This window comes from Pangasianodon hypophthalmus, chromosome 11, assembly GCF_027358585.1.
Source record: "Pangasianodon hypophthalmus isolate fPanHyp1 chromosome 11, fPanHyp1.pri, whole genome shotgun sequence".
Taxonomy (NCBI): Eukaryota; Metazoa; Chordata; class Actinopteri; order Siluriformes; family Pangasiidae; genus Pangasianodon; species Pangasianodon hypophthalmus.
The window spans coordinates 3,767,647-3,792,281 of NC_069720.1; the positions used below are offsets into that span (position 1 = coordinate 3,767,647).

The window sequence follows — 24,635 nt, forward strand, 5'->3', positions numbered from 1 at the left end:
AATCATTAACATTAGTACTGACACTGCACAACATTAGTTTTAGTACTAAAACACTGTACTGCAATTTCAGTCCAAAATGTTGCATGAAGTTCACTATAGTAGAACAGAACCAGTAGATACTCAGGCCTGTAACTGTAAAAGTGCATTTAAAGTAGCTTTTTATGAGCTCTACATGATCTAACACGGCAAGCAAAACACACGCTTTCGATGAGGCGTCCATGTTTTTTTTTTTTTTTTGTCCACTTCGCACAATGAATGTCCCAAGGTTAGAAAAGACGTATGACGTTATTACAACTTGCAAATTACCAGGTACAAGGCACCATGAATGCAGCATAAGTCCAGCAGCCCTAGAGATTAGATTAGAGCCCTTTTAGGGACATGGAAGAGGACGAGGATGAGAATGTGAGGACTACAGAGAGAGGAAATGATGCAGAAAGATCCAGGAAGCACAGCTGCGTGGAAGAGAAATGGCTTTTTAATCCCTGCACTGTTGCTGGTTACTGAAAAGAATGCCAGGAATGCTGACCCCTCTCCATCCAGGAGAGCAAGTGTTTGACCCACCAACCTCTCCTACGGGCCGAGGTGGGAGGGGCCTGGAGGTCAGAGGTGGAAAAAAAAAGACCCAGTGACTCACCAAGAGGATTGTGAAGTTCTCCAGCACACTGTTCATCATGTACTTCTCAGGCAGGTGTTTGAGCTTGTGGATGAAGTTAATCATGTATTCGCACATGGGAGAGCGGCTTATCCGGTACACGAAGCGGCCGTTCTCAAAACGAGCATATTCCGTCTGGACAAAACGCAAAATAATTATAACCATCAATGCTAGACATAAACAACAATTCTTCTTCTTCTTATTATTATTATTATTATTATTATTAATTCTAATCATTATACTAATTGTATTAAGATTATATTAGAATATTATAAAGGTTTTTGTTATTTTAAGTAGTTATAATATTAGAATTATTGTATAAATAATTATATTTTATTACAGTCACAGTATTACTATTAACACTACTACTACTACTACTACTAATAATAATAAAAAGTTAATTTTTTTATATTGTCTTTCTCAGATCTAAGGTCACTTATCCAAATCAAAAATAAGAAAAAGAATTTGTCCTTTATAAAACCATCATCACCCCTCATCCTTTCTTCTATTCTTTTGTTTTGTTTTTTTGTCTTGTCTAATCCCACCATAACTCACATCCTGATTAGCACTAAGATACACACATTGTGTGTAAAATCCTACCTCCACTTTCTCCACCACCTGCTTGCCGAATGAGCAGACTTTAGTGGAGCAGGTGATGGTCATGTTCTCCGGGCTCTCGTACTGGCTGGTGACGCCATAAAAGGCCCCGGTTTCCTCCTGAACGTTGCAGTTCAAGTCGGCCTGAGAACAACCAGAAGTGTAGAAGTGTCAGTATTGGCAACAGTGTCGTTGTAGAGCTAGTAGACCGATAAAGCCTGCACATCAATTCAAAAAAGGCACATAGAGTATACTAAAATATGTATAGTGTCTGGTATACAGCTGCCATCTAGTGGACATGATGTGTAGTGCAGGCTTATTGTAAAGACTGACAAAAAAAAATAAAAAAAACACCCTGAGTTGTTCAAATGCATTAAGGAGTGAAATAAGGAAATATCACAGTGAAATCTGTATCCCTTACATCTGTACTTTGTCTTATAAAACACTATTCATGTTCAGCACTGCACTGAGCTAACAAGCCGGCCCTTTACACACTGCCAGTTAAATAGCACCTTATCAGTGTGGCCTTTCAAAAGCAGATGATAAAAAATATATTAAATGGAACGTTACTTAAAAGCTATTTTCTCCTTGTGAGGGGAAAAAAAAAAGCTCTCAGTGGCCTGTTCTCTTTCATTAAGACCTGATGGTCGTTATAGAAATTACTAAGAGGGACAAAGAATAAAAAAACGTAAATATTCCGGCATGCTCTTCCTTAATTAAAGCAGCCCCATTAGATTTTCACATAATATCCCAGAGAGGCATTATTGTGCAGATCCAGGGTTTCGTTTGAAATTCAGATCAGCTCGTCACTTCAAACGGAATTTGAGCAGGCTCACACTCACCGACGACACAGCCCACTTTAACGATTGCCACTACTTAGCATTTGGTTTTGGGTAAAACATGTGCGACGTTTAAACAGCTATTAGCGCTGCAAGCCGGGCCCCTCCTGATTGTTTTGAAATATTACACTGAATTAGCGAAGGCTTTGATCTGGCACTTTTCCTGCTTATGCCACGCCAAATATAGCAGCCAAATGGTCCGGAGCATATGCAAACTCAGACTGAAGTGGTCTGTTGTATTCAAGCAGGACTGGGCACGAGTTCAAAAATTCAGCAAGGGCACGGAACAGTGTGTGAATGTACAAAGAGTGAATAATACACACGCAGATGCTTAGCTTAATAAGTAGATTTCATATACTGTAAATATGCAGCGTCACTGCAAATCAATATAACGTTCTTCTGACTGATCATGTTTATCCTATGATGGGCGTGGTCTCTTCCAGGATGACACCACCCCCAAAACAGGACACGTCAACGGCTTGATGAGGATGTAAATGATGTAAATCATATGCTTTGGCCTTCACCGTCACCAGACCTCATCCCAGTTGAACACTTATGAGAGATTTTAGAGCAGTGTATTAGAGACCGTCTCTACCACCATTATTAAAGCACCAACTGAGTGAAGATCTTTTGGTATAGCGGTGTTTATCGCTCCTGTACAGTTCCACAGACTTGTAGAGTCAATGCCTAGGTGCACTGAAGCTGTTCTGGCAGCTTGTAGTGACCCAAAACCTTACTAAGACATTTTATGTAGGTTTTTCTTTTCATTGCCCATCCACTGATCAGCCATAACATTAAAACCACCTGCCTAATATTGTGTAGGTCCTCCTTGTGCCAACAAAACAGCTCCGACTCATCGAGGCATGGACTCCACAAGACCTGTGTCACGAGGTGCGCTGTGGTATCTGGCACCAAGACGTTAGCAGCAGATCCTTTTAAGTCCTGTAAGCTGCGAGGTGGGACCTCCATGGATCGGAATTGTTCGTCCATTCACATCCCACAGATGCTCAATCGGATTGAGATCTGGGGAATTTGGAGGCCAAGTCAACACCTTGAACACTTTGTCTTGTTCCTCAAACCATTCCTGAACAATTTTTTGCAGGGTAGCAGGGCACATTACCCTGCTGAAAGAGGCCACTGCCATTAGAGAATACTGTTGCCATGAAAGGGTGTACTTGGTCTGCAACAATGTTGAGCTACGTGGCACGTGTCAAAGTAACATCCATATGAATGCCAGGACACCTTCTTCCACTGCTCCATGGTCCAGTTCTGATGCTCACGTTGGCGATGCTCATTGTAGGCACTTTCGTCAGTGGACAGGGGTCAGCATGGGCACTCTGACCGGTCTGCAGCTGCGCAGCCCCATACGCAGCAAGCTGTGATGCACTGTGTGTTCTGACACCTTTCTATCATAGCCAGCATTAACTTTTTCAGCAATTTGTACTACAGTAGCTCTTCTGTGGGATCAGACCAGATAGCCTAGAATTTACTCCCCATGCACATCAATGAGTCTTGAGTGCCCATAACCCTGTCACTGGTTCACTGGTTGTCCTTCCTTGGACCACGTTTGGTAGGTGCTAACCACTGCATAACGGGAACACCTTGATGAGGACCTGCTGTTTTGGAACTGACCCATTCATCCAGCCATCACAATTTGGCCCTTGTCAAAATCGCTCAGATCCTTACACTTGTCCATTTTTTCTGCTTCCAACGCATCTGCTTTGAGAACTGACTATTCACTTGCTGCCTAATATATCCCATCCCTTGACAGGTGCCATTGTAATGAGATAATCAATGTTATTCACTTCACCTGTCAGTGGTTTTAATGTTATGGCTCGGGGTATATTTTTGTTGTATAAATCACAGAACTGATTTATATGGGCTGTAAGCTTTATTACTGACTGTTACTTTAACACTTAATTATAAAGAGAAAATACTATTAAAATAAACAGCCTAACCTGCATAATTCTAAAGGGAGATACAATGCTGTCTGACCTCCAGTCCACTTACCCAGAACTTTATGAGGAAGAAGGAATTCTGAGGGCCTTTGCCAAAAAGCTCCTTCAGCCCTCCTTTCTTCTCTGGGAATTTGTCATAAATTTGACGAATGTCCACCGACTCCAGCAGGGCATCGCTGTAGGAGTGATTTGTCTGACCAATGTGTACAAAAAGGTGCTTGTTGTACTGCAAAGGAAACAAGACAGAGACTCAGAAACTGGAAAACATGATGCTTTTTTAAATTATAAAAATGCATAAAAATGTCCATGTTCCCTTAACACATTAAATTTGCGACATGTTTATTCTCCTAAAGCCTTCATATGAAATCATAAAAGCTAAAGGTCTGACAAATAAGCGATGTCATCTGTTATCGATAGTGAAACAAAACCGTCTGGAGAATGCAGACAAACTGAGATGGATCGCCGCCATCCCAGAAATCATAAAAAATGCTCTGTTCCTGCTCAGGGTCGGCATTTTGAGGGACAGAAATGTATTTGGCCTTTCCCTCCGGCCTTGTCTCTCTCCTTCTCACTGAAACGCACACTCCACACCCTGCCTCAGACAAAGATGGCGTCATGTGTCGGTTGCATGAACGTTCATTCAGATGTTTCAGTAAATTAGCAGCAACCAATAACGTGTGTAACAACCATATCGTGTATACACAGTCTGAGAAACTCTTTTTATCAGAGGAAATCTGGCTTAAGGCAGATTTGGTTTATTCTACCTTCCAAATGGTTTATTCTTCCTTCCAAACAGGCTTCTGAAACAGAAATGGGCGGGGCATGTCAGAAAAGTTGATCTCAGAACCACATGTCCAAGTTGGATGACCATCTCCAGAACTTGGTGATGTATGATGCATAAACCCTACGTTTTCTCAATGTGTTAAAACCTATATACATTATATGGCCAAAGGTTTGTGGACACCTGACCATCACACCCATATGTGGGTCTTCCCCGTAGAGTTGCCACAAAGTTGGGTGCACACAGTTGCGTAGGATGTCTTTCATACAACTTCCCTTCACTGGAACAAATGCTGTGTTCGTGGTACCTTGTAATTGGTAATTTGCAAGTTGAAGTAATGTCATTTCCCACCTCAGGACGTTTGACATGCGAAGTGGAAAAAAAAAAAAAAACATGGAGGCCTCCATGAAAGTGTTTTGTCTGCTTTGTCAGAGCATGTAGAGCTCATAGAAAACTACTTTAGCTGCATTTTTTCAGTTACAGGCCCAAGTGGCTACTGGTACTGCTCTACTCTAGTGACTTTCAAACATTCATGCCACATTTTGGACTTAAATTGCAGTACAGCAACAACAGCGGACAACAGCGAGTACTTTCACAACAAGATAGTCAGTGGAAAATAGCAAATAGCATTAGCAACAAGCTAGCCAGCTAATGTTAATAATAACTCTAATGTTGATGATTACCTTCTCAAAACAGTGGTAGTATGGTCAGTGTTATAGATTTAACCAAGTACTGTATCTGTAAATTAACTGATCTTCAGCCAATACTGCTATAAACTAATATAAAAAGAGAAAGAGTACTTTACGTTGTTCACAGGCACTCCGTAAATGGGGAAGGAACTGGTAGTTGATAAGACAACCCTGAGTGAACTAGTTAAATCTGCAAGTTAAGGGGGCGTTTACGGTGGTTTTTACCGGTTGTACGTGGGGAATTACAAGCTGCAACTTCACCTCGAATGCAGCATATGGTCCCCAAACCTATTCCAGTATGACAATGTGAACAAAACAAGGTCCATAAAGACGTGGTGTGTTAGGGTCAGAGTGTAGGAACATGAGTTTCCTGCACAGAGCCCTGACCTCAATCCCACTGAACGCCTTTGGGATGAACTGGAACACCGACTGCACCCCAGACCCTTAGTGCCTGACTCACTAATTCTCTTGTGACTGAATGACCACAAAGCCACGCTCCAAAATCTAGTGGAAAGCTTCCCAGAAGAGTGGAAGATCTGGAAGGGGATGTGCAAAAAGTACATATGGGTGTCAATGGTCAAGTGTCCAAATACTTTTGGCCATATATTGTATTAAATCAAATTTTGCATCAAATTTTGTATTTTCCAGGTTTTGTATTGCAAATTCCACTCCATTAAACCAAATCTCACGTTTTATGTTGGCAGATTTTCTTTTGTGTTGTCAGGTTATATTTTGTTTTCAGATTTTGCCTTATGTTTTTTAATTTTGTTTTGTGTTTTGAGATTTTTTTTGTCTGATTATTTTTTTGTGTTCAGGTCTTATGATGTCTGATTTTTTTGTTTTGTCAGATTTTGTTTTGTGTTGTCAGAGTATTTTGTGACATCTGACGATTTGTTTTGTCAGATTTTCTTGTGTTGTCTGATATTTTTTGTGCTGTCAGATTCTGTTGTGTTGTCGGATTGTGTTTTGTATTGCCAGATTTTTTTTTTGTCCCACATTTTTAATTTTGTTTTTTGTTGTGGTAGTTTTGTAGGATTTTGTATCTCTCAGCCACTATATAAAATTCTATTGTTCCGAGTGTTCCATACATTGAATTGTCCTCAGAAGCACTTCAGAAGAACCCATCCTTGAGTGTTATTACTCACTGATTCCGGCTCCCTCTGCTGCTCCAGAAAAGCTGAGAATTCGACCAGCCTGAGTTTGCTGGTGCCGATGGAGCGGCCCTGCCATGCTGGTACTGTGGGTGCTGGTGCTGCTGTGGACTCGTAACCTGCTCAAACACACACACACAGAAGTTAGCATTGCTCATTTAATGACCCACCTGTATTAAAAAGAAATACAAAATATGACCTACTTGAAATTGCTGTTGTGACGGTGGGCTGGATGGGGTAGGCCTGCTGTGCAAACGGCTTGATGCTAAAACAGGAAAAGGAAGGCTCAAGACACACAACTCTGAAGGTTTTGCTCTGCATATCCTCTTATGTGAGTCAAAGAAAGGAAATAACACACATACTAATATATAAAATATAAATAGACAATGGAATGCATGGGATACAGCTCCTCCATTTTTTTTACCCAGTAAAAGCACATTTTCTTGTTTTATATTGGTTCACAAGACAGAGGTTTACGAGTTCACGGGTCAAAGTTCACCTGCAGGTCATCACAAAGCGAAAGTAGCCACTTTCATGAGGCATGAGACAATACTCTAAAGCCATGATACGAGATATCCTGATACAGGCTTCACGAGACTATATCGACATGAGGTGATACTGACACAAATAAAACATTGCATTTTAATACATTTATTTTGTATGACAACAAACTAAACCCCTGAAATATTAATCCATTGTACTGTACGAAAAGTAGATCAGGATTTATGATATAAAGTGTAATTTTCCACTATTATTAGCATGTTATTTTAATCTTTTTATAAATGTTATAAATGTATTTCATGTTAATATTATTACTATGGAAAGATCGTTTGGAGGTAGATTAGGCCTTAAATGATTAAGCTAAATAACAAATTCTTGTCATCACCACTACTGCTGTCTGATATCCACTTGAAACGCACAAGCGTGTCACACTTACCAATTTAAATGTAAAGATGAGAAAAATAATCGTGATCTTATTTTGTATTACCTCATCCCTCTGAAATTAATTTCTGGTTACGCCACTGTCAGCACAACACACAACGTACTTCTGAATTCTCTTAGACACGAGTGTGACTTACATGAAGCGCAGCACACAGGCATCGATTTTAACCTGCGCTCAGCCGCAGCAGAAACCGAAGTTCACGTGTGTTTGACACGCTTCCTCCTGATTAGCTTAACATTTTGGACAACTAAATATGGATGCTTCGAGGCAGTTAGGTTCTCACTTGCTCGGTATGCTACTACCTCTGCTGCTGCCACCTAGTGTGTAAGTAGACATAGAGCTCATAGTGAATATTAAACAGAAATAGTGCGATGCATGATACGAGCAGCAAATGCGTCTCGCCAGTATTTTGTACTGCGATATTCGAGACAACGATATTCTGTCTCACGTCCTGCGTCCTTTCCCCTTCGGTGAACTGGCTTTTCCGACAAGTGAATTTTATTAACCTTTTGTCTAAGTATCAGCATAGCAAGGGGTCAAAAATCAACAATTGCAGCAACAACTAGGCATAAATAACAACAAAGCGTAAATATTGGCACCTCTGTATTATGGGGTATATGGGGATGTTAAAATAGGTGATGAAATAGTGATGATTGACACAAATTGGGAAAAGCAGGAAAATTAACAATAACAAGATTAACAATAAGAAGCAAAGTGTGAGTGCAGTTTAATCAGAGGTAGAAAGATACAGATGGAAGGAAAAAAAGGAAAAAGAAGAGAAATGCAGATATACTCACTCTTGTGAGGATCCTGGCTGTCCCGTGGATATCATGCCCTGCCAAAACTAGAGAATTAGATACATAAATAGACAACAAAGCAAAGCCTATCCGCACTCACACACACTTTCTGCAGGCCTGTGATACTCGGATACTCTGAGTGTTAGCCCTCTTCCTGTAAACCCAGGTGTACTATGTGCCATGCTAGCCTGTTATCTGGACTACAGCAGTGGTGTCCTTATCAGATGTGGATGTGTGCAGTAGATGTGGACATGCTGTGTGAGTGTGTGCACGTGTGTCTGTGTGTGTATGTGTGTAATGAGATTGGGCTTTCTTACCCCAGCCGCTCCAGGGAAGGCGGGTCGAGGGATGCCTGGCAAGCCCAGCTTGTTGTGGATAGCCGTGGCAGAGACGATCTGTGCTGAGGACATGGATGCCATGCTCTGGAGAGCTTTGTCCTTCACGGTCTGATCCTGTATAAAAAGCGGTTAAGATTCAAAGAAGATGGCAAAAAAAAGTCCAGCAGTAAAAGGGAAAGATGTGCACGGCATTGTACGATACGAAGACCAAGCCAGTCAAGCAAAGGAGCTATAAAGTTCATCGGTCCATGGCCATGAAAGCATTCGCTTTGGAAAGGAATGTGCACCACAATCAGACCTGGCGATTGATTAAAATCAGTGTTTGTGCAACTGCTGTGCACTGAGAAGAATGTCTTTCATATACTTAAACTCGCATTCATTAGCCAAATAGGAAGTACATACATTAATCTGTGTGTTAGTGTTATCACCAGAAGTGTCCGTCTCTGACAAATAAAATGTCTTTAACAAGCAAAAAGTAAGCAATAATAACCTTCTTTTCTCCGTGTTACATTTTCCCTCTACATTGAGCCATCAAGGCTGCCGAACAGAGTCAACAACACGAAGCTAATGGTGAATGCAGGCGTGGAGGACACTGTGGTTAAGAGTCTTTCTCCTTTATATACTGACTCATTAACTCGAGCTTTAATCTTCTTGATGAGGCTAAAGGCTAACTCTGCACATAGACATTCAGGTTTGTCTTCGATTCAAGGCATCTTTACAATTTTGTGCACATCAACATGGCAAAGGTTAATTAACAAGCTCCAAGAGCCGGGCACAGACCTGCGAGTGCACAAAGGCTACAAAAGACATCCTTCCTTATGCCAACATGGTCTTATTAAAGTTAAAAAAAAAAAAAAAAAAAACATTGCTCCATGCAATGTTGAGAAAGCACAAAGAGCTAGCAGATAATAACTCTGGAGAAGCAGACAGAGCTGAATGCTAGCAGGCCAGTGCAGCTGTGATCGAATAGAGGCGGTGGGCGTGAGCTGGAGGTGAACATGCTGGCAGAGCTGTGTGTTGTTTGTGTGTGTGTGTGTGTGTGTGTGTGTGTATGTGTGTGCGTAGGTGTGGCCTGGAGAAGAAGCAGGCACGCAAAAAAGCAGAACACAGACAAGACAAGCATACTCAGGACAAAGTACTTACCATGCTCGTCACCTAAACAGAAACAGACAAGGCTTCACTGTAATCATACGTTTCACACACTGCTCACATCAGCACACAGCACGGACATGCGCCGTCATGTTTACCAACGGCTGGTTAATTATCATTTTTCAAATTAACCAACCATAGATCACCATAGGGTCCAAAAAGTCTGAGTCACCTACCAAGAACTGTTCTTTTATAACTCACTAGGGCAAAAGATTTGCATATCCCTTGAAAACAACACTATGTACTCATCAGAGAATTTACACAGAAAACGCTAGAGACTGAAAACTGGTGTGAAAAACAAAAAACATCCAGTGGAGTAGATGTTCCACTGGCGGAAATGCCTCGTTGATGAGAGAGGTTAGAGGATAGTGACCAGATTGGTTTGAGCTGACAGGTAACTCAGATAACCACTCTTTACAACCATGGTGAGCAGAAAAGCATCTCAGAACGGACATGTTGTACCTCGAGGCAGATGTTCTACAACAGCAAAAAACCACATTGGGTTCCACTCATGTATACATAGTGCACATTTGACAGGTTTATGTTTTTTTTTTTTTTTTTAGATTTATTAACAGTAAAACCTGTAAAACATGCAATATAAATATACTGTTGGTTTTACTGGTATTTATTGTCACAGGTACAAAAATATATTAAGATATTTACAGTGAAATCATCATGGGATTTTTTTTTCCCTCCAATAATTTTTCCTTCCACTCTTTGGAAGTGTCTTTGTGTCTACATGTTAGTATGTTATTATACCCTTGTTCAGCTATGTGCAAGGTCAACAGGTCATGTGACAGCTGTTTTCCTGATTCAATTGACCCCAAACTTGACTGTTAAAGCAAACCACATGAGAGTTTGAACTCTTCATGCTTTAAGTAAAACACAGTTTACTTGAAGTCATTAGTCATCTTAATCAGGCCATGTTGTAATGCGGAGGTATCAAACACAACTTCTGTCTGGGCCACATCACCCTCTTGAACACCAATAACTGGCTCTGAAAGTAGAATAGAATGATTCCTAGGAAAGTAGAACAGGACGAGGTAAAAGAAGGACTAACAGAAACTACTCAAATGTATGCGCTATTGGGCTGATTAAATGTTTTATAACTGATTAAATCTTATATATACACACACACACACACACACACAGTGGATATAAAAAGTCTACACAACCCTGTTAAAATGGCAGGTTTTTGGGAATTCATATGGGATTCATATGGGATTATCTTTGCTAAGAACATACATGTCCTTAGTCTCCCATCGCTTTCTTCAAGCTCCATCCTTTTCTTTTTTTCAACAGAGTTGTAGGTCTCTACACTGGGCGATATATTTTGGGATTTGGAGTCAATTACTGAATCACACTGAAGGCTGACGTGTTTCTGAATCATTTTTAGACATGGGTCTGACTCGCATCAAAAGCAGGAGATAGACGTCGACTTCCACCAGAGTTTCAGCACTGTGAGATGTGAAGCCATGCGCTCTGTGCTATGGATTTCTGTGAATTCTAGAAGGTGTAACAATGGTGAATACTAGTTACTATGGGCTGTTTCAGTTTTATTTATTTAAGTTAACATGGGCCAAATGAAACGTGTTTGGCCCACAGGCCTTGAGTCATGAGTTAATCTTGTGAAGATCTTTTGAAGGAAACATGGGGGATGTAAACATTTGCACTCAGCTGTATATCAGGAACCTTCATTTTTGAAAAAAAAAAGCTCTTGTGCTACATATTTCAATCAAATCATAACATGTATGATTCGAACAGTAGTTATTAAAAGTCGTTTCTTAATGACTAAGACCTGTTGATGAATCAGAACAGTCCTCTACACATTACTCATGACTAGTTATTAGGAAATGCATGTTTTCTTTCCTTAGTGATGAATGATGTAATCATGTTTAGCAGCTTTTCATACATGATGAAATAAGAACCGCTCTTAGTAGCCGACTCTTGGCAGACACCAGACTTTTGAACCCTACTGTAACTGAATCTAGATCAATACTGAGGTTTAAATCAAACATCATATAACATTCAGGATCAGACTGAAAGTCATGAGCTGAGTAATCTTAAGGAAGATTTGCAGCTGATGATATGGGGGCTTTAGATCATTGTGGCCACCTTTCATTACAAACTATCCCCCGAGAGCAGCGCCGTAATGACTGTCATTTCACTCAACATGTCTCGGATAAAGGGACGCCGGGACGGTTTACTCTAATGCACCGGGAGCCGGCTCAAATTCTTCCCTGCTTCTAATTTGCTTTAGATGAGAGGAGACAGAAAGCTGTACAAAAGGCGGACTGCTTCTAGTCAGCAGCCGCCGGTGGCCCTGAAAGATCAGCCATTCATGGTGGAAAAACACACACACATATACACATATACACACACACACACACACACATAGAGAGGCACTCATGCACACACTCATACAGGGACACAAATGAAGGGTCATTAATCCTTCTGAGTAAACTGGGAACTGTGGAAAAGTGTGCCGGGCAAAAGAGTTTGTCATCTCTTTACAGGGAGAGGGGAGAGAGAAAGGAGAGATAGAGAAAGGGAGAGAAAGAAGGACAGTGTGGAAGAAAGTCAGAAAGAAGGCTGATGAACTTCAAGGTCACCAATGTTCAAAGGGAACCCCTTAAATAACAGGTCAATTTATTATTATATTATACATCGTACAAAAGGCTTTTTAAAAAAAAAAAACAGAGGTGGCCTTTAGAGAAAAAAGGGGGTAGGATGAAGTATGAAGGGTGTGTGTGTGTGTGTGTGATGTTGAGGGAGGGATGGGGGGATTTCAATAGTTTCATTAATGCAGCATGAGGTAAGCATTTGACAGCCAGAAAAAGAGGGCAAAGAGAGCGAGAGAGCGCCTGAGAGAACCCCACGTTAAGCATGCGAATGGCTCTAATGGTCCATCTTTAGGCCCGATCTCTCCACGGAGGATTGGGGAGGGGAAAAAAGGATGACTTCATTACAGCACGGGCAAGAAGGCAAGTGTGCATCGAAATCCCAGCCTCGGGTTGGAAAGGTCACGCCCACGAGCATGAGGTTAAGCTTAACTGCTGACCGTCTTGACTTCTGACCTCAGCAGCTCACGGCCAGCCCAAGCGCTCTGCCAGCATGCCTCCGAATATCTCAATGTCAACATACTCCAGAACATTACACACTCACACACATGCAAGGTCATGCATTCTGTACACTAGCTAAGAGTCATCGGCTTTGATTTCTTTCGTTCTATTTGTAAGCTATAAATATGTTCCTTGCCCCAAATTTAGATGAAAGAATAATCCAGTGTGCTGGATTTTTTCCCCCCTCCACCCACATTGCCTGCTCTCTATTCAGGTCAGCTTTATAAGCTAATAATAAAGGCACTCAAACTATACTCGTACTACAAAGAGGTCCCAAGGGTTAGGTAGCTTCAAAGCAGATGCACTTAGTGGTCAATGAAGGCACAGCAGCATAAACAGTCATAAAAAGAGAGACACTAACCACCAAACGGCCGCAGTGTAACAGACAAAGTGTGTGTGAGAAGGAAAGAGGTAAAGAGAAGGTAGAGGAAATGAATTATACATGCTAAAGCACACACACATTGACATGCAAAAGGTTATAGGTTACACGAAAACCAGGGCAACGTGGAAAACAGGAAGACGGCGTGGCAACCACAGGGCCGAAAGCAGAGAAGCGCATACCTTTAGCTTGGAATGAAACTCGCGAGATTTCCGCCGGGCAAGAACCTGAATGTGACTAGACACCTGTGGGGTCAGGGAGCGGGGGAGGGAAGACAAAGGAAAAACACAGCCTGTAACCATAGTGATGAAAAACCCCCACCCCCGCGACGGGGGGCGGAGTCAGACCTACCTTGATGGCGGCTTGGATTTCACGCACTTTCTTTCTTGCTAAGACCTGTATGTGACTAGACACCTCCATTTTTGAAAGAAAAACAAAAGAATACAGAAAAGTAATTACACTTTTTTTTTTCACCGTAAGAACACTCAAGGAAGGATTTAACAGCAGGGCTTACTAGGAAAAAGGAGAAGCGCGGCCCAAGCTCGAAGCCACCAGCCGCACCGGCTTGGCTCGCCCTGGCTCTTAAGTGAGCTGATTAAAGAGGATGCAGGCTCCTTAAGCACATTAAGAAACAGCAGATGTGCTCAGCTGCACGCTGAATGAGAATGGGCATGTCTAGTAGCCTTTAGGGACTGAGCGCTTTACCTAGCGGCCTGTGTAGCTTGCACTTCTGCTAAGCGCTGCGTCACTGTGATTGGGGAGGTTGAGTTCCAGAGAAAAGGGGGAGGATGGAGAATTTGGCGTGCTAATAACGGCTGCCAGTCAACACTCCATCGCCACAAAGTCACTTGCGCATATCTGAGTGGTGCAAGTGCTCCTTTGACCTTTCCAATTTAATTACAACAATCACTTCAGCTAAGATGGAGCTTATGCAAATCAAATTAGGATGTAATTGTGGCCATGTTAGCACATCTTTGTAATGCTGTTACCTCGCTCTTTGCTTGAAGTACCCATGAAAATGACATTTTAAACCATTAAACATAATCTATGTAGGAAAATAAATTGTCTAATATTTTAATGCCTAAGAAATGACCTTAGAACACTTCTCAATAAAAAGGTAAGGATCTCTGAATTAATAACTGATTTGAAAATCCCATCCAAAAGAGCTAGCTGGATTGTTAGCTAGCTGCTCGTAAGCTAGTTCACATCAGTTGTGGGATCACAGTGGGACAGGAGATTGTTCATCACTAAGAGAAACAAACTTTAGGAGTGTTTTAACTCGCCCAGTACCCGTTTTTGGTTTGATTTGGGTGGGGGACAATAGAAAAGAGTGCTTCTTGAAGTGTCTCAGACTTGCTCCAGCAATATAGGAGCTGCACAATAAAATGAAAATGTCACAGCTGGTTTTCTTCAGTTTGACAAAGTAGCTAGAGTGTAGTTAACTACTTTTTCTTAGTAGTTTGTAGTGTAGCTAGCTACTTTATCTAAAGGCTAGTTCAGCTGTAGCTATTTTTAATCATGAGCTTGTAGCAAGACAAGTTACAACTACACACAGTACAACACTGTAGAGGATGTGTCTCCTTACTCCTTGTTCCCTACACAGAACCATTTGCACTATGTTGTACTCTAAGATAGATGTAACTGAACACGGCCTTTAATAGGTAATGAGCCTCTATCAAGACTGACTGAATGACTAAATAGGTGTGTGGGGTGACTTTTTTCCATTGTGAGAGAAATTGATTTATTGCTATTTCATCTTTGAGTGTGTGTATGTGTGTGTGTGTGTCTTGGCCAAAGCCCCAGTTCAGCGTCGTGCCGTCATGCAGCTGAATAAAAAAAGCCTGCTGGAGGAGTCTCTGCATAGTGCTCCACTTCCAAGGTCACATCAGTCCATTTACTCCCAGCCAGGGCATGCAGCAAAGCTCCATGCTTGTGTGTGTGTGTAGAAAATGTTTATTTTATATCTAAATGCTATGTGAGTCTATTTATAAGGATATATAACAGTGTGTGTGTTCAGTGAGTGTGTGTTGGCTGGGTACTAGAATCTGTTCCATAATCTTTTATGCAGAAGCTCAGGCAACAGGCAGGCACGCTCAACAGAAATGGCCTTCCTTCGTTATGTGCATGCGGCGCTGCTTCTTACCTGCTTCCTCGTCCTCGTCTTCCCAGTCCGCAGTTTGATGTATCTGGCAATCAGCTCATTCCGACCTGAAAGTGAAACAAAGTGAGAAGAAGACATATTTGTGATGTTGGTCCTCACATATTCATGATCAGATTCCCGTCTCTGCATTCAGCCTCGCTATGTATATTCTTCATTATGACCAGCGTACAGGGCTGTTTTCTGTCCCCCAAGCAAACAAACATGTGTCATTTAAATGCAAACGCACGCCACACATGGTATTAGCATGAAAAAAGCTGTGTGACTCTATAGCCTTTCAAATTAATTTAATTTAAGGCCAATTTCTTCAAAGCCTCACGTCGTGAAAGGAAACAGATCCCGACATTCATACTGTTACAGCCTATAATGGCAAAGGAAATATGTCCATTTAACGCAGTGTTGTTCTCGCTAAATTATAATTAAAGCATGGCTTTGTAGTGATTTCCAATTAATGGCAGCTCCAAACATTCTTCTGCCCTCGGCTCACCCCTAATTGCCCATGCGAGGCACAATGACCCCTGCTTAGCCTTTTCATATGTTAATAACATGCCGCCACCTCAAAACTATTACGCAAATTATAGGTACGGAGCCACTCTAATTACGTGTCCAGCTGTATCCAATGGTTGCCATAGAACTGTTGTTTTCAATTTCAAATCTGGGCCAGTGTAAGATAACCAGCTTTAATAAACAGGCACAGTGTGGATGTGGAGTACAAGTTTTACTTTAACATTAAACTATTAAGCTGTTTTTGAGCCTGTGCTGTAAATAGTCTAGATCAGGGATCGTCAACTGGCAGACCCAGCAAAGTATTTCAGTGCACCAAACTGAGTACTGGAAAAAACTGGGTGTAGTTGAGCATCTCTAGGTTTCTAAACACGAACCAGCTCGGATCTGTAGCAGATTCTCTGTTGCGACTAATAACGTGCATTTATTTAAATTATTTAGCTGAAGGCAAATCATCAGACCAGAGATTTTAGAGACAAAGTGAAAGGGAGGATCGATCATATATATGGAATATACACTGTATATGGTCTATAGTGTAGACTTCAGTACGGGAGATGCTGCTGGCTGTGGCAATGCTAGGGTGTGTGAAATGAGGGCACACACACACCAGACACACACACACACGCGCAGGCTGCAGCCTCTGCCTGCTGTGCACAGGGTGAGCTCGCTGTGTTCAGGTGGGCTAGATGAAAGCCAGCAGGGCCGGGTAATGCCTCTTGAGCTTCTGCCATTACACACCTGTCGCGTGAAAAAGAAGCTCTCTCTCTCTGTGTCTGTGTGTGACTGTGGGCACTGCACTTTGCCAGCTAAAGAAAGACCACCTTTCCATCAAGTACTGATATTCACACATGCCGCAGCTATGCTCTTTGCTTAACAAATAGCCTCCGATCAATGAGGCATTAAATATTAATACATCCAACAGATCTAAAGCAATTTAAAATGATATAAAAGCTTCTGTAAATTGTGGGATTTGTACACGATACAGCTCAGGAGCATTTTCAGTCTTTATATGCTCAGTCACAAAGTCAGAAAAAGACAACCAAAAAAAACAAACAAACAACAGAAAAAAAACACGCCACTTAAGGCCCCACCCGACAGGTGTGCACTGCTGCCTAGCCTCAGGCCTGTGTGTGTGCTCGAGTTTTGGATGAGTCAAAGTGTGGGGGCAGTCTCGCCTACTTCTTCGTTAAGGCTGTACCAACAGTCATGTGACCCAAGAACAAATAAACAGCATCTGGGAGATCTGCAGCTCCAGCCCGCCACCCCAGCATGCCTACACTGTAATCTCTCCCAGATGAAGCCGGGGCCCTCACCACTTTCAATAATTCACACACTGTGTACACATAACATGACAATAAGGCCCATTCATGCAGACGCCCCATTCCTAGATCAAAGCTCACAATCGGCCAGCTGTAAGCATGCTTACTGCTGAATAATTCATTCTTTTCACCGGCTTGGAGGGAAAAAAAAAAGCCACCATGCTCAGCGGGACCGGGGCAGTGTGCTTTCTCTCCTATGTTTGCAGTGCAAAACAACGCTGGCACAAAGGAAAGTGCACAAAAAAAGAGGCAGGCCAAATTCAAGGCCTCCAAATCCCCTGCCACACAAGCTACCCCCCATGAAGTTTAGCTTACAAGCTAATCAGCACTAGTGTTTTATTTAAGAAGAGAGTAGAGCCATTACACGTGGCCCAAGTTGCCCCTGCCCCGTGGAGATTTCTTAATAAAAGTATTAAAAGGAGGCTTTTTCGATGAACCCGGCATGTTCGGCATTAATCTCTTAACTGTACTCTGTATTAATCATGACTCACATAAACTCACTGATGTCCAAAGGAAAGTTTTCTGGCAAAGTTTAAGGAACTTATTTTTTAGGAAATAAGATTTTTTTAAAAAGAGAATGTTTTCAAACCATTAATCGACAAATGCTAAATGAGGCTGTCTGGGTCTGACAATTTAAATTTAGATCTTTAGGCTTTTAATCCTGTTCAAATTTGGGTAGACATCCTGACGTTAGTCCCTATTGCTTCCACATGTACTCCACAGCCTTGGTCCTTCTTATTATTACATGCTTTCCAGGCACTTGGCAGGGGAAAAGAAATGTAGCTGCTTTCATCAGTGTATTTCATTTGTAAGGTACATATTAGCATCAGCCTTGCTAATAAGACAGATTTAGCAGTCAGCTAGTTGTATCTCTACACAGCACCTCCTACTAGAAGGGATAATGTTTAAAAATGGACTAAACCCACTCCTATTAAGATCCGTCAGGTGGGGAATTGGTTTAGGATGTCAGCCCGTAAAGGAGATCCCGTCACTTTAAACAGCAGGGGAAGGATTAGGTATTTATGAGGTTACCCCAAAGATTAGAGTCCTAGCTTTTGGGAGAGAGTGAAAGTGTTTTCTCCACCCTCTTTGGTAAGGGAAAAAAGTGGTTGTATCTGAATAAGTCATGGAGGTCTGGAGACATATCAATAGCCCTCAAACGGCAGTGGCCCACAATGGAGCCTTGAGGCACCCCCACCACCCAGATTGGCCTCCAGCAGCTGACTTCTCTTTCTATTAGAAATACAGATCTACCCCCTGTCCGAGGCCGCTGGATTGCCTCCCTTTCCCTACTCCCTGCTGAGGGGCTTTCAGGACACCCTCCACAGTGGAGAGACTCCCTTAGCCTTTACCCTTCATATGCAGAGAAAGAAAACCTCAAAGCTTTCTGTGCTTGCATTGGAGGTGGTTTTAAATCCAGCCGCCAGGCAGGCAGAGGCTCTTTCTCAAAACTAGGCGGAGCACTGATTATCTGCACGGTTTGAGGCTGAGATGTGGAAGTCAGCTGAGTGGGGGGATAGCTAACTGCTTTTATTGAAAAGTTCCCCCTCTTTCACTTTATCCCTCCCTGCCTCCCTGCTTGCCTCTGTCCAGACCCTCCCTCAATCAGTAGGGTTTACACAGCTGCTCGCTCTGCACAGCTACCCTTGACTACCCCCATTGCAGCTCTTCTAACCTCCACCCCCTGCTGCTTGCAGTGGAGGCCAGTGTGATTTACAACATATTCACTTTCCACTGGCACTTTCTGACCATGTTCCATCACACTCCTTTCATTTGGGGGAAGATTTCAACTGGCCTGCTTTTAATTCACTCCTCAGTGAGTTATTTCCTCTGGGTTTTTTTTATTGCCTCTTTCTCAGGGTCGCCCAAGCAGTCCAACTGGCACAGTGCGAGCAGTTTTTGAACTTTTATTTCAAAGCATAAATTTGTAATCTTAATTAATGTGTCTAGACTCGCCCACTATTTGAGGTCTGCTCCAAGACCCCAAGTCTTAAACTGAAGTGCCACTAAATGAGCAAGTCATTACAGTAAATAAAAGAGAAAATGTGTCATATTATGCACTTCATAATCACCATCACGCCAGTTAAAGGACTGCTGTTCAAACTCCAGATTTGGGTTTTGGGAATGAATTGGGGGTCAAGAAGATCCCTGGATTAAGCAACACGTGGCATACCCCTCCTATTTCCTCCCAGGTCTCAGCCGTAGTCCTCTCCAACATTGCCAACGCTAATATCCGTCTTCCACTTAAAGAGGATGAAAGAAAACTGCCATTGATTCTGCACCCAGGGAAAGGGGGGCAAATACGGTCCCATCTTACTCCCTGCCATCACAACAAAGCAGAGATGATTTAATCAGAGAAAGACTTCAACGATAAACAGTATCCTCATTTTCTTACCACATATTCAAGCATTTTCGTTGCATGATTTGATTGCTAACAACATTGCTCTGCAACCTTATTTTGCAAAGCACTTATTTCCTGTAGCAGCACTTTGGTTTAACAGGCAAGAAGATGCACACATCTGGTCCAGCGATGATGTCAGTGCATGCTGGATTGTGCTAGCACAGGGTGAAAGTCAGCCAGCAGTACTTGCACACATGCAAGGCATCTCTTCATGTGGCTTTTTTCCTTGCACAGCACTCTGGGACATAAGAGGTAGTTTTTCAAATCATTCAAAGCTTTGGTTGATTTCAGCACCACATCCAAATCTGTCATTAATTCCCATTAGGTTGTAACTTGGTAAGTGTTACTTGTGACAGAGGAACCACAATCACAATTTTGACTGTGTTTAACCTTAATTAGCCCCCATGAAAACTCAACATGCCCACTGGATATAAACTAAGTGCAATTATCTGAGACAATGATGTAGACCTTGGGCAGGTTTTTTTTTTTTTTTTTTTGCAAAAAACAAAAGCCTTTAGCAGGATCTCTCAGTGAAATGTGGGCATTAATGGAAAAAGAGTTGTCAAGGTTGCTCTTACTTGGCAGTTTGTAAAATAGGACATTACCATAATTGTCTAGAATGTACATGTATAGTGAATCCAGACACGTTAGTGCAGGAACATTAAGTCGGTTTGGTTTGTTCACAATGAAAGCAGTGGAGACGGCTGTCCTGTTCCAGTGTGGGGTATCAAGCCCAGACAATACCCCTGCTTTCCTGTCATGCGTGATAGATGACTCAAGGGTCTTGGGCTTCCATTAGCATTAGAATGGACTAAACCAACAATATGGAGGCATTCAGGCAACCTCCAGACTCCAAGGGTCACTGGCAGAGTTTGGAAGCCTGACTGTGTTGGTGTGTGTTTGAAGGTGGATAGGAAGCCTTTTACTCCTGTGAACAACAGAGTTCTAGGAAACACTACTAGTGAGGATGAGAGGCCGTTTAGAAAGAAAACAAAGCAAAGTCCTTGTGCCTTGAAAGCTGAACAGGATAGAGATCTGACATTTAAATGATGGATGTCTTCAAGTTTCCAAATTAAATATCATATTGAAGACCAAAAAAGTATCCAGGAATTTCCTCAACAAAACCTTTTAGCAACATGTTGCAATTGTTGTCATTCACTTCATTTACGTCGAAAGCCTATGCACTTTAAACAAGTCCCGCATTTGACCCACATTTATAAAGCTTTTTAGATTAAAAAGGACTAAACCAGTCAGCCCATCTATTTAATCAAATTCAGAGGGACCAGGAAAGCCAAACAAGAGGCAACAGCTCTTGTTCTGAGATGCATGGTAAATATGACCTCTTGAATAAGTATGGCTTAATAGGTTTTGTAGGTTAGCGTGTGCTGCTCTCAGTTATAATTAGGGGAATGGGAACAAGAGCTAAGTGCGCCCGACCAATGAAATCCATTTAGAAACTACACTGGATAACAGCTGCTGAGCCCAACATCTGACTCCTGACAACCAGCTGCCGAATATGGCTAGCTTAGGCTCCCAAATGGTGGGGCCCCAGGCTTTAGAGATGACCAAGGCCAAAGTCACCACGCCCAGTGCTGTGGCAGTCACACCCACACCAGCCTTTCTTTTTGGGTCACAATGCTGCACTCCCAGTCACCCCTGCCTTTACAAGCTCAAGGTTCAAGCCTACATGTTTTGCAAAGTGACCTGGTGAACTGTTGGCCTGTTGAGAGTTCTCGGTCTACTCAGGCCGTGGCCCCCCGTGCCATCTGCTGCTCACTGTGTGGAACAATGTCTTGCAATGTCTCGATGTCTCTCATACACTTGGTCTTCTCTTTTAACCGTAAGTCATCTCTTATTAATGCATAGCCAGTGTTGTATTTTCCTGGATGGGAAACCATAACCAAGGCTTTTTCTGTAAATAACATTTAGCGTGTTTATTCTGCGATTCCCACAACTATTCCTAAAAGCATCTTGATTATTCCACAGAAACACTTCACACCGAAAAGACAAATATATCAATAGCCAATACTTACATACTCTGTTATGTTTTGTCTCAAAGGTGCCCAGGGAAAAATTAGTAATTTTAGACTAAAGGGAATGCTGCATGGAACAAAATCTACTTCTTGAATCTCTTGAAACTAGACTGATTCAGCACAGCTCACCTTTAATCCCTGTGCCTTCCAACGGCCCACAAAGCATTAATTCTTGGCCAATCTTCAACCAAGCAAGAAGTTCTATGAAAAACATCTCAAAGCAAAAAAAAAAAAAAAAGCAACAAAACCACTTCAATTCTATGCAACCACACATAAACCAAAAGATGAAGGCTGGTGAGAAAATACAACCCAAGTTTCCTGTGATTCTCAGTAGAGAGCGTTTATAGGAAGCAAATTCGAAAAGCTCTCGCAGCTGTGGTCTAGAGCTAGCAGAGATCAGAAAGTACTACATGCCAGAAAGAAACCACTAACGTTTCACATTCCACCATCACACCTACTGACTATATACACCACTCAATCACTGTCACCCTAAAATGCTGCTCTTGTGCAGCAAATAATGGAGTGGTATGCAAGCCGGATTCACAGTTATCAGAGCAGTAAGGCAGCAAGCTGTGAGATCTCTCTCAGTCACAGGACCTCCTGATAAAGGTCAGAGAGCAGTTACTTATGAGATAACTTACTATAAAATAAAGTCGAGAGTCAGTGTTAGATTTAAGACTTAATAATAGATAATCCGTCTTATGAGTCACACTTGACTGCAGATCATTTCAATTCTCTATTAAAAGACACTTAAGTGTAATGAATACCCTTTTAAAAATCAATACAAAGTTTCCAAACACAAAAATGGAATCGATAGTTAACTCCCAGTGACCCGGGTTAGCGCTAAAAGCCTGAATTATGGACGTTCAGGCGGACGAAGAGTGTCGGGAGGCTGAGGATTAATGACGAGCATCCATTGTGAAAACAGACAAGCCAACGGCAGAAATCTGCAGGTGCTCACCCCAAGCCTTCTCAAGACAGAGAGGATTACATTAGACGACCTCTCGTAAATCCCCAAAGCACAGCCACAGGTGGGGAGGGGATTCAACTAGGCCATGTTTGTCCTTTCTCTCTCCACTCCTCAGTGTTTGTCAGCAGAGCAGAAGCCACTCCAACCTCGCTGAATCTGCGCAAGCTCCCAGAAGGCCAATTAATGCAGCCAGTCCTCCACGGCCTTGCTCTATCAATTAGGAGGCGCAAGTGCAACATCATCATCACATACATTACAGTTGAGGCAGGTCTGGTCAGGGGGTGAGAAGAGGCTCTTTCAGAAAAAAACAAGGGAGGGAGGGAGGGAGGGAGAGGGGAAATGCAAGGCAGTAATGAGGAGTCCCAAGAGGACCGGAGAAATGGAGGAACTCAAGTCCTGCTGATGTGTGAACACGCCACCGACTAGCACCTCCCAGCACGCACACAGTCAGACGCAGGGTTAAATCAATATTTTCAATCTCTCAGGATCAATCCTGCATCTGAACATGAAGAGAAACCTGTTAGCAGTGACCAATATGTGTAAATGAAAAGCCAAACTTCATGACCCTGATGCATCACGTACACATACACACACACACCCATGTCGCACACCCTTCAATTCCCGCTCTGGTTCTACATGCTCCAGGCCTGAATCAATGTCAAACTCCCCCAGCGAGCTTCACAGCTGCAAATTGCATGGGAATTTGTCTCTTTTTTCTCTACTCTGGCTTTAGCATTCCAAATCAAATGCTATACCTGTTAAAAGTCGCAAAAACTCTCAAGAGTACATCTCAGTAGTGCATTTAGTGGTTTAAGGTTCAGAAATAACAGGCAGGTAAAATGATCCAGAATCCCTTCATTTCAATTACAGCAAATCATTTATTTCAGTAGACTATGTCTTTAAATGGTACAAAGCGCCCTGTTTTAGACACACAAAAGCAGCCAATTGGAGCTGTGCAACCCGAAACCAGTTGCTGAACAGGCTGTCTGCTTTGCTGGATTCAATCCACAGCCTCTCAAACGCTAAGCAACACTCCTTCAGACCTGCTTTCTGCTGAACTGCAAACGTAGATCACACAAATCCCAGCAATCGAGTACAAAAAACAAATGCTGTGAACATCCATGGTCTTCGGTTTCTTAGATATTATAAACTGCTCCAGTGATTAATGTTTGAAATAAAAATTAGACTATAGACTAGAGGGATTATGGACAAAAGAGCCAATATAAACAATGCCAATGCAGGTAAAAAGAAATACTGAAATATTTTGTGATGTGTTCAGCAATTATGCTGCTAATTTTTTCTTGGTGCTGCATTTATTTTAGCCGTTCTCTTCTGTGCTGAAGTCAGAGGACAATGGACATTGCTCAGTTACAATAGCATTTAATAGGAGTCAACAACTTCAAACATAAGGATAATGCTCAGATTTTACTGTTAACTCCTAAAGACAAGAGTGCAAGAGCTTCTTTTCTCATTCACCATCCTTCAGTGATGCTCAACGTCATATTAATGAGAAATCCAATATACAAGTAACGCAGATGTTGGTGCAAATAGTGCTGGGCGATTTTGACGATTAATTCAGTTTTCAAGTTCGAATTAATGTTTTAACCTGATTTTCAAAATGTCCTAATTGGGATTGTAAATGTTGTATACATTATATACAGTACTGTGCAAAAGTCTTTGGCACATGTGAAGAAATGCTGTAAAGCAAACATGCCTTTATAAATAATGAAATTAAATGTTTCTACATAAAAAAAATACTATGAAGAGCAGTTAACAGTAATAAATGAAACAAAGTCAATATTTGATGTGACAACCCTTTGCTTAAAAAAAGTAGTACAAACATTTTTCTGTAATA

The 24,635-nt window shown here is 42.0% G+C and overlaps 1 protein-coding gene across 9 annotated transcripts in view; it reads right to left on the reverse strand.

The window, feature by feature from the left end:
* tead1b (TEA domain family member 1b) overlaps positions 1–24,635 on the reverse strand; it is a 70,689-nt gene that overhangs the window by 7,081 nt on the left and 38,973 nt on the right. The window contains exons 3-13 of one of the 9 annotated variants that reach the window (XM_053238313.1): positions 15,539–15,603; positions 13,747–13,809; positions 13,578–13,640; positions 9,889–9,900; positions 8,725–8,859; positions 8,408–8,445; positions 6,871–6,932; positions 6,662–6,786; positions 4,099–4,272; positions 1,253–1,393; positions 635–787 (exon numbers count right to left, since the gene is read on the reverse strand). In XM_053238313.1, the coding sequence (XP_053094288.1) occupies positions 635–787; positions 1,253–1,393; positions 4,099–4,272; positions 6,662–6,786; positions 6,871–6,932; positions 8,408–8,445; positions 8,725–8,859; positions 9,889–9,900; positions 13,578–13,640; positions 13,747–13,809; positions 15,539–15,603 (1,031 nt within the window). Of the gene's footprint in view, positions 1–634; positions 788–1,252; positions 1,394–4,098; positions 4,273–6,661; positions 6,787–6,870; positions 6,933–8,407; positions 8,455–8,724; positions 8,860–9,888; positions 9,901–13,577; positions 13,641–13,746; positions 13,810–15,538; positions 15,604–24,635 lie in introns of all 9 variants that reach the window. The other 8 variants (XM_053238312.1, XM_053238315.1, XM_053238314.1 and 5 more) reach the window with 8 other exon arrangements.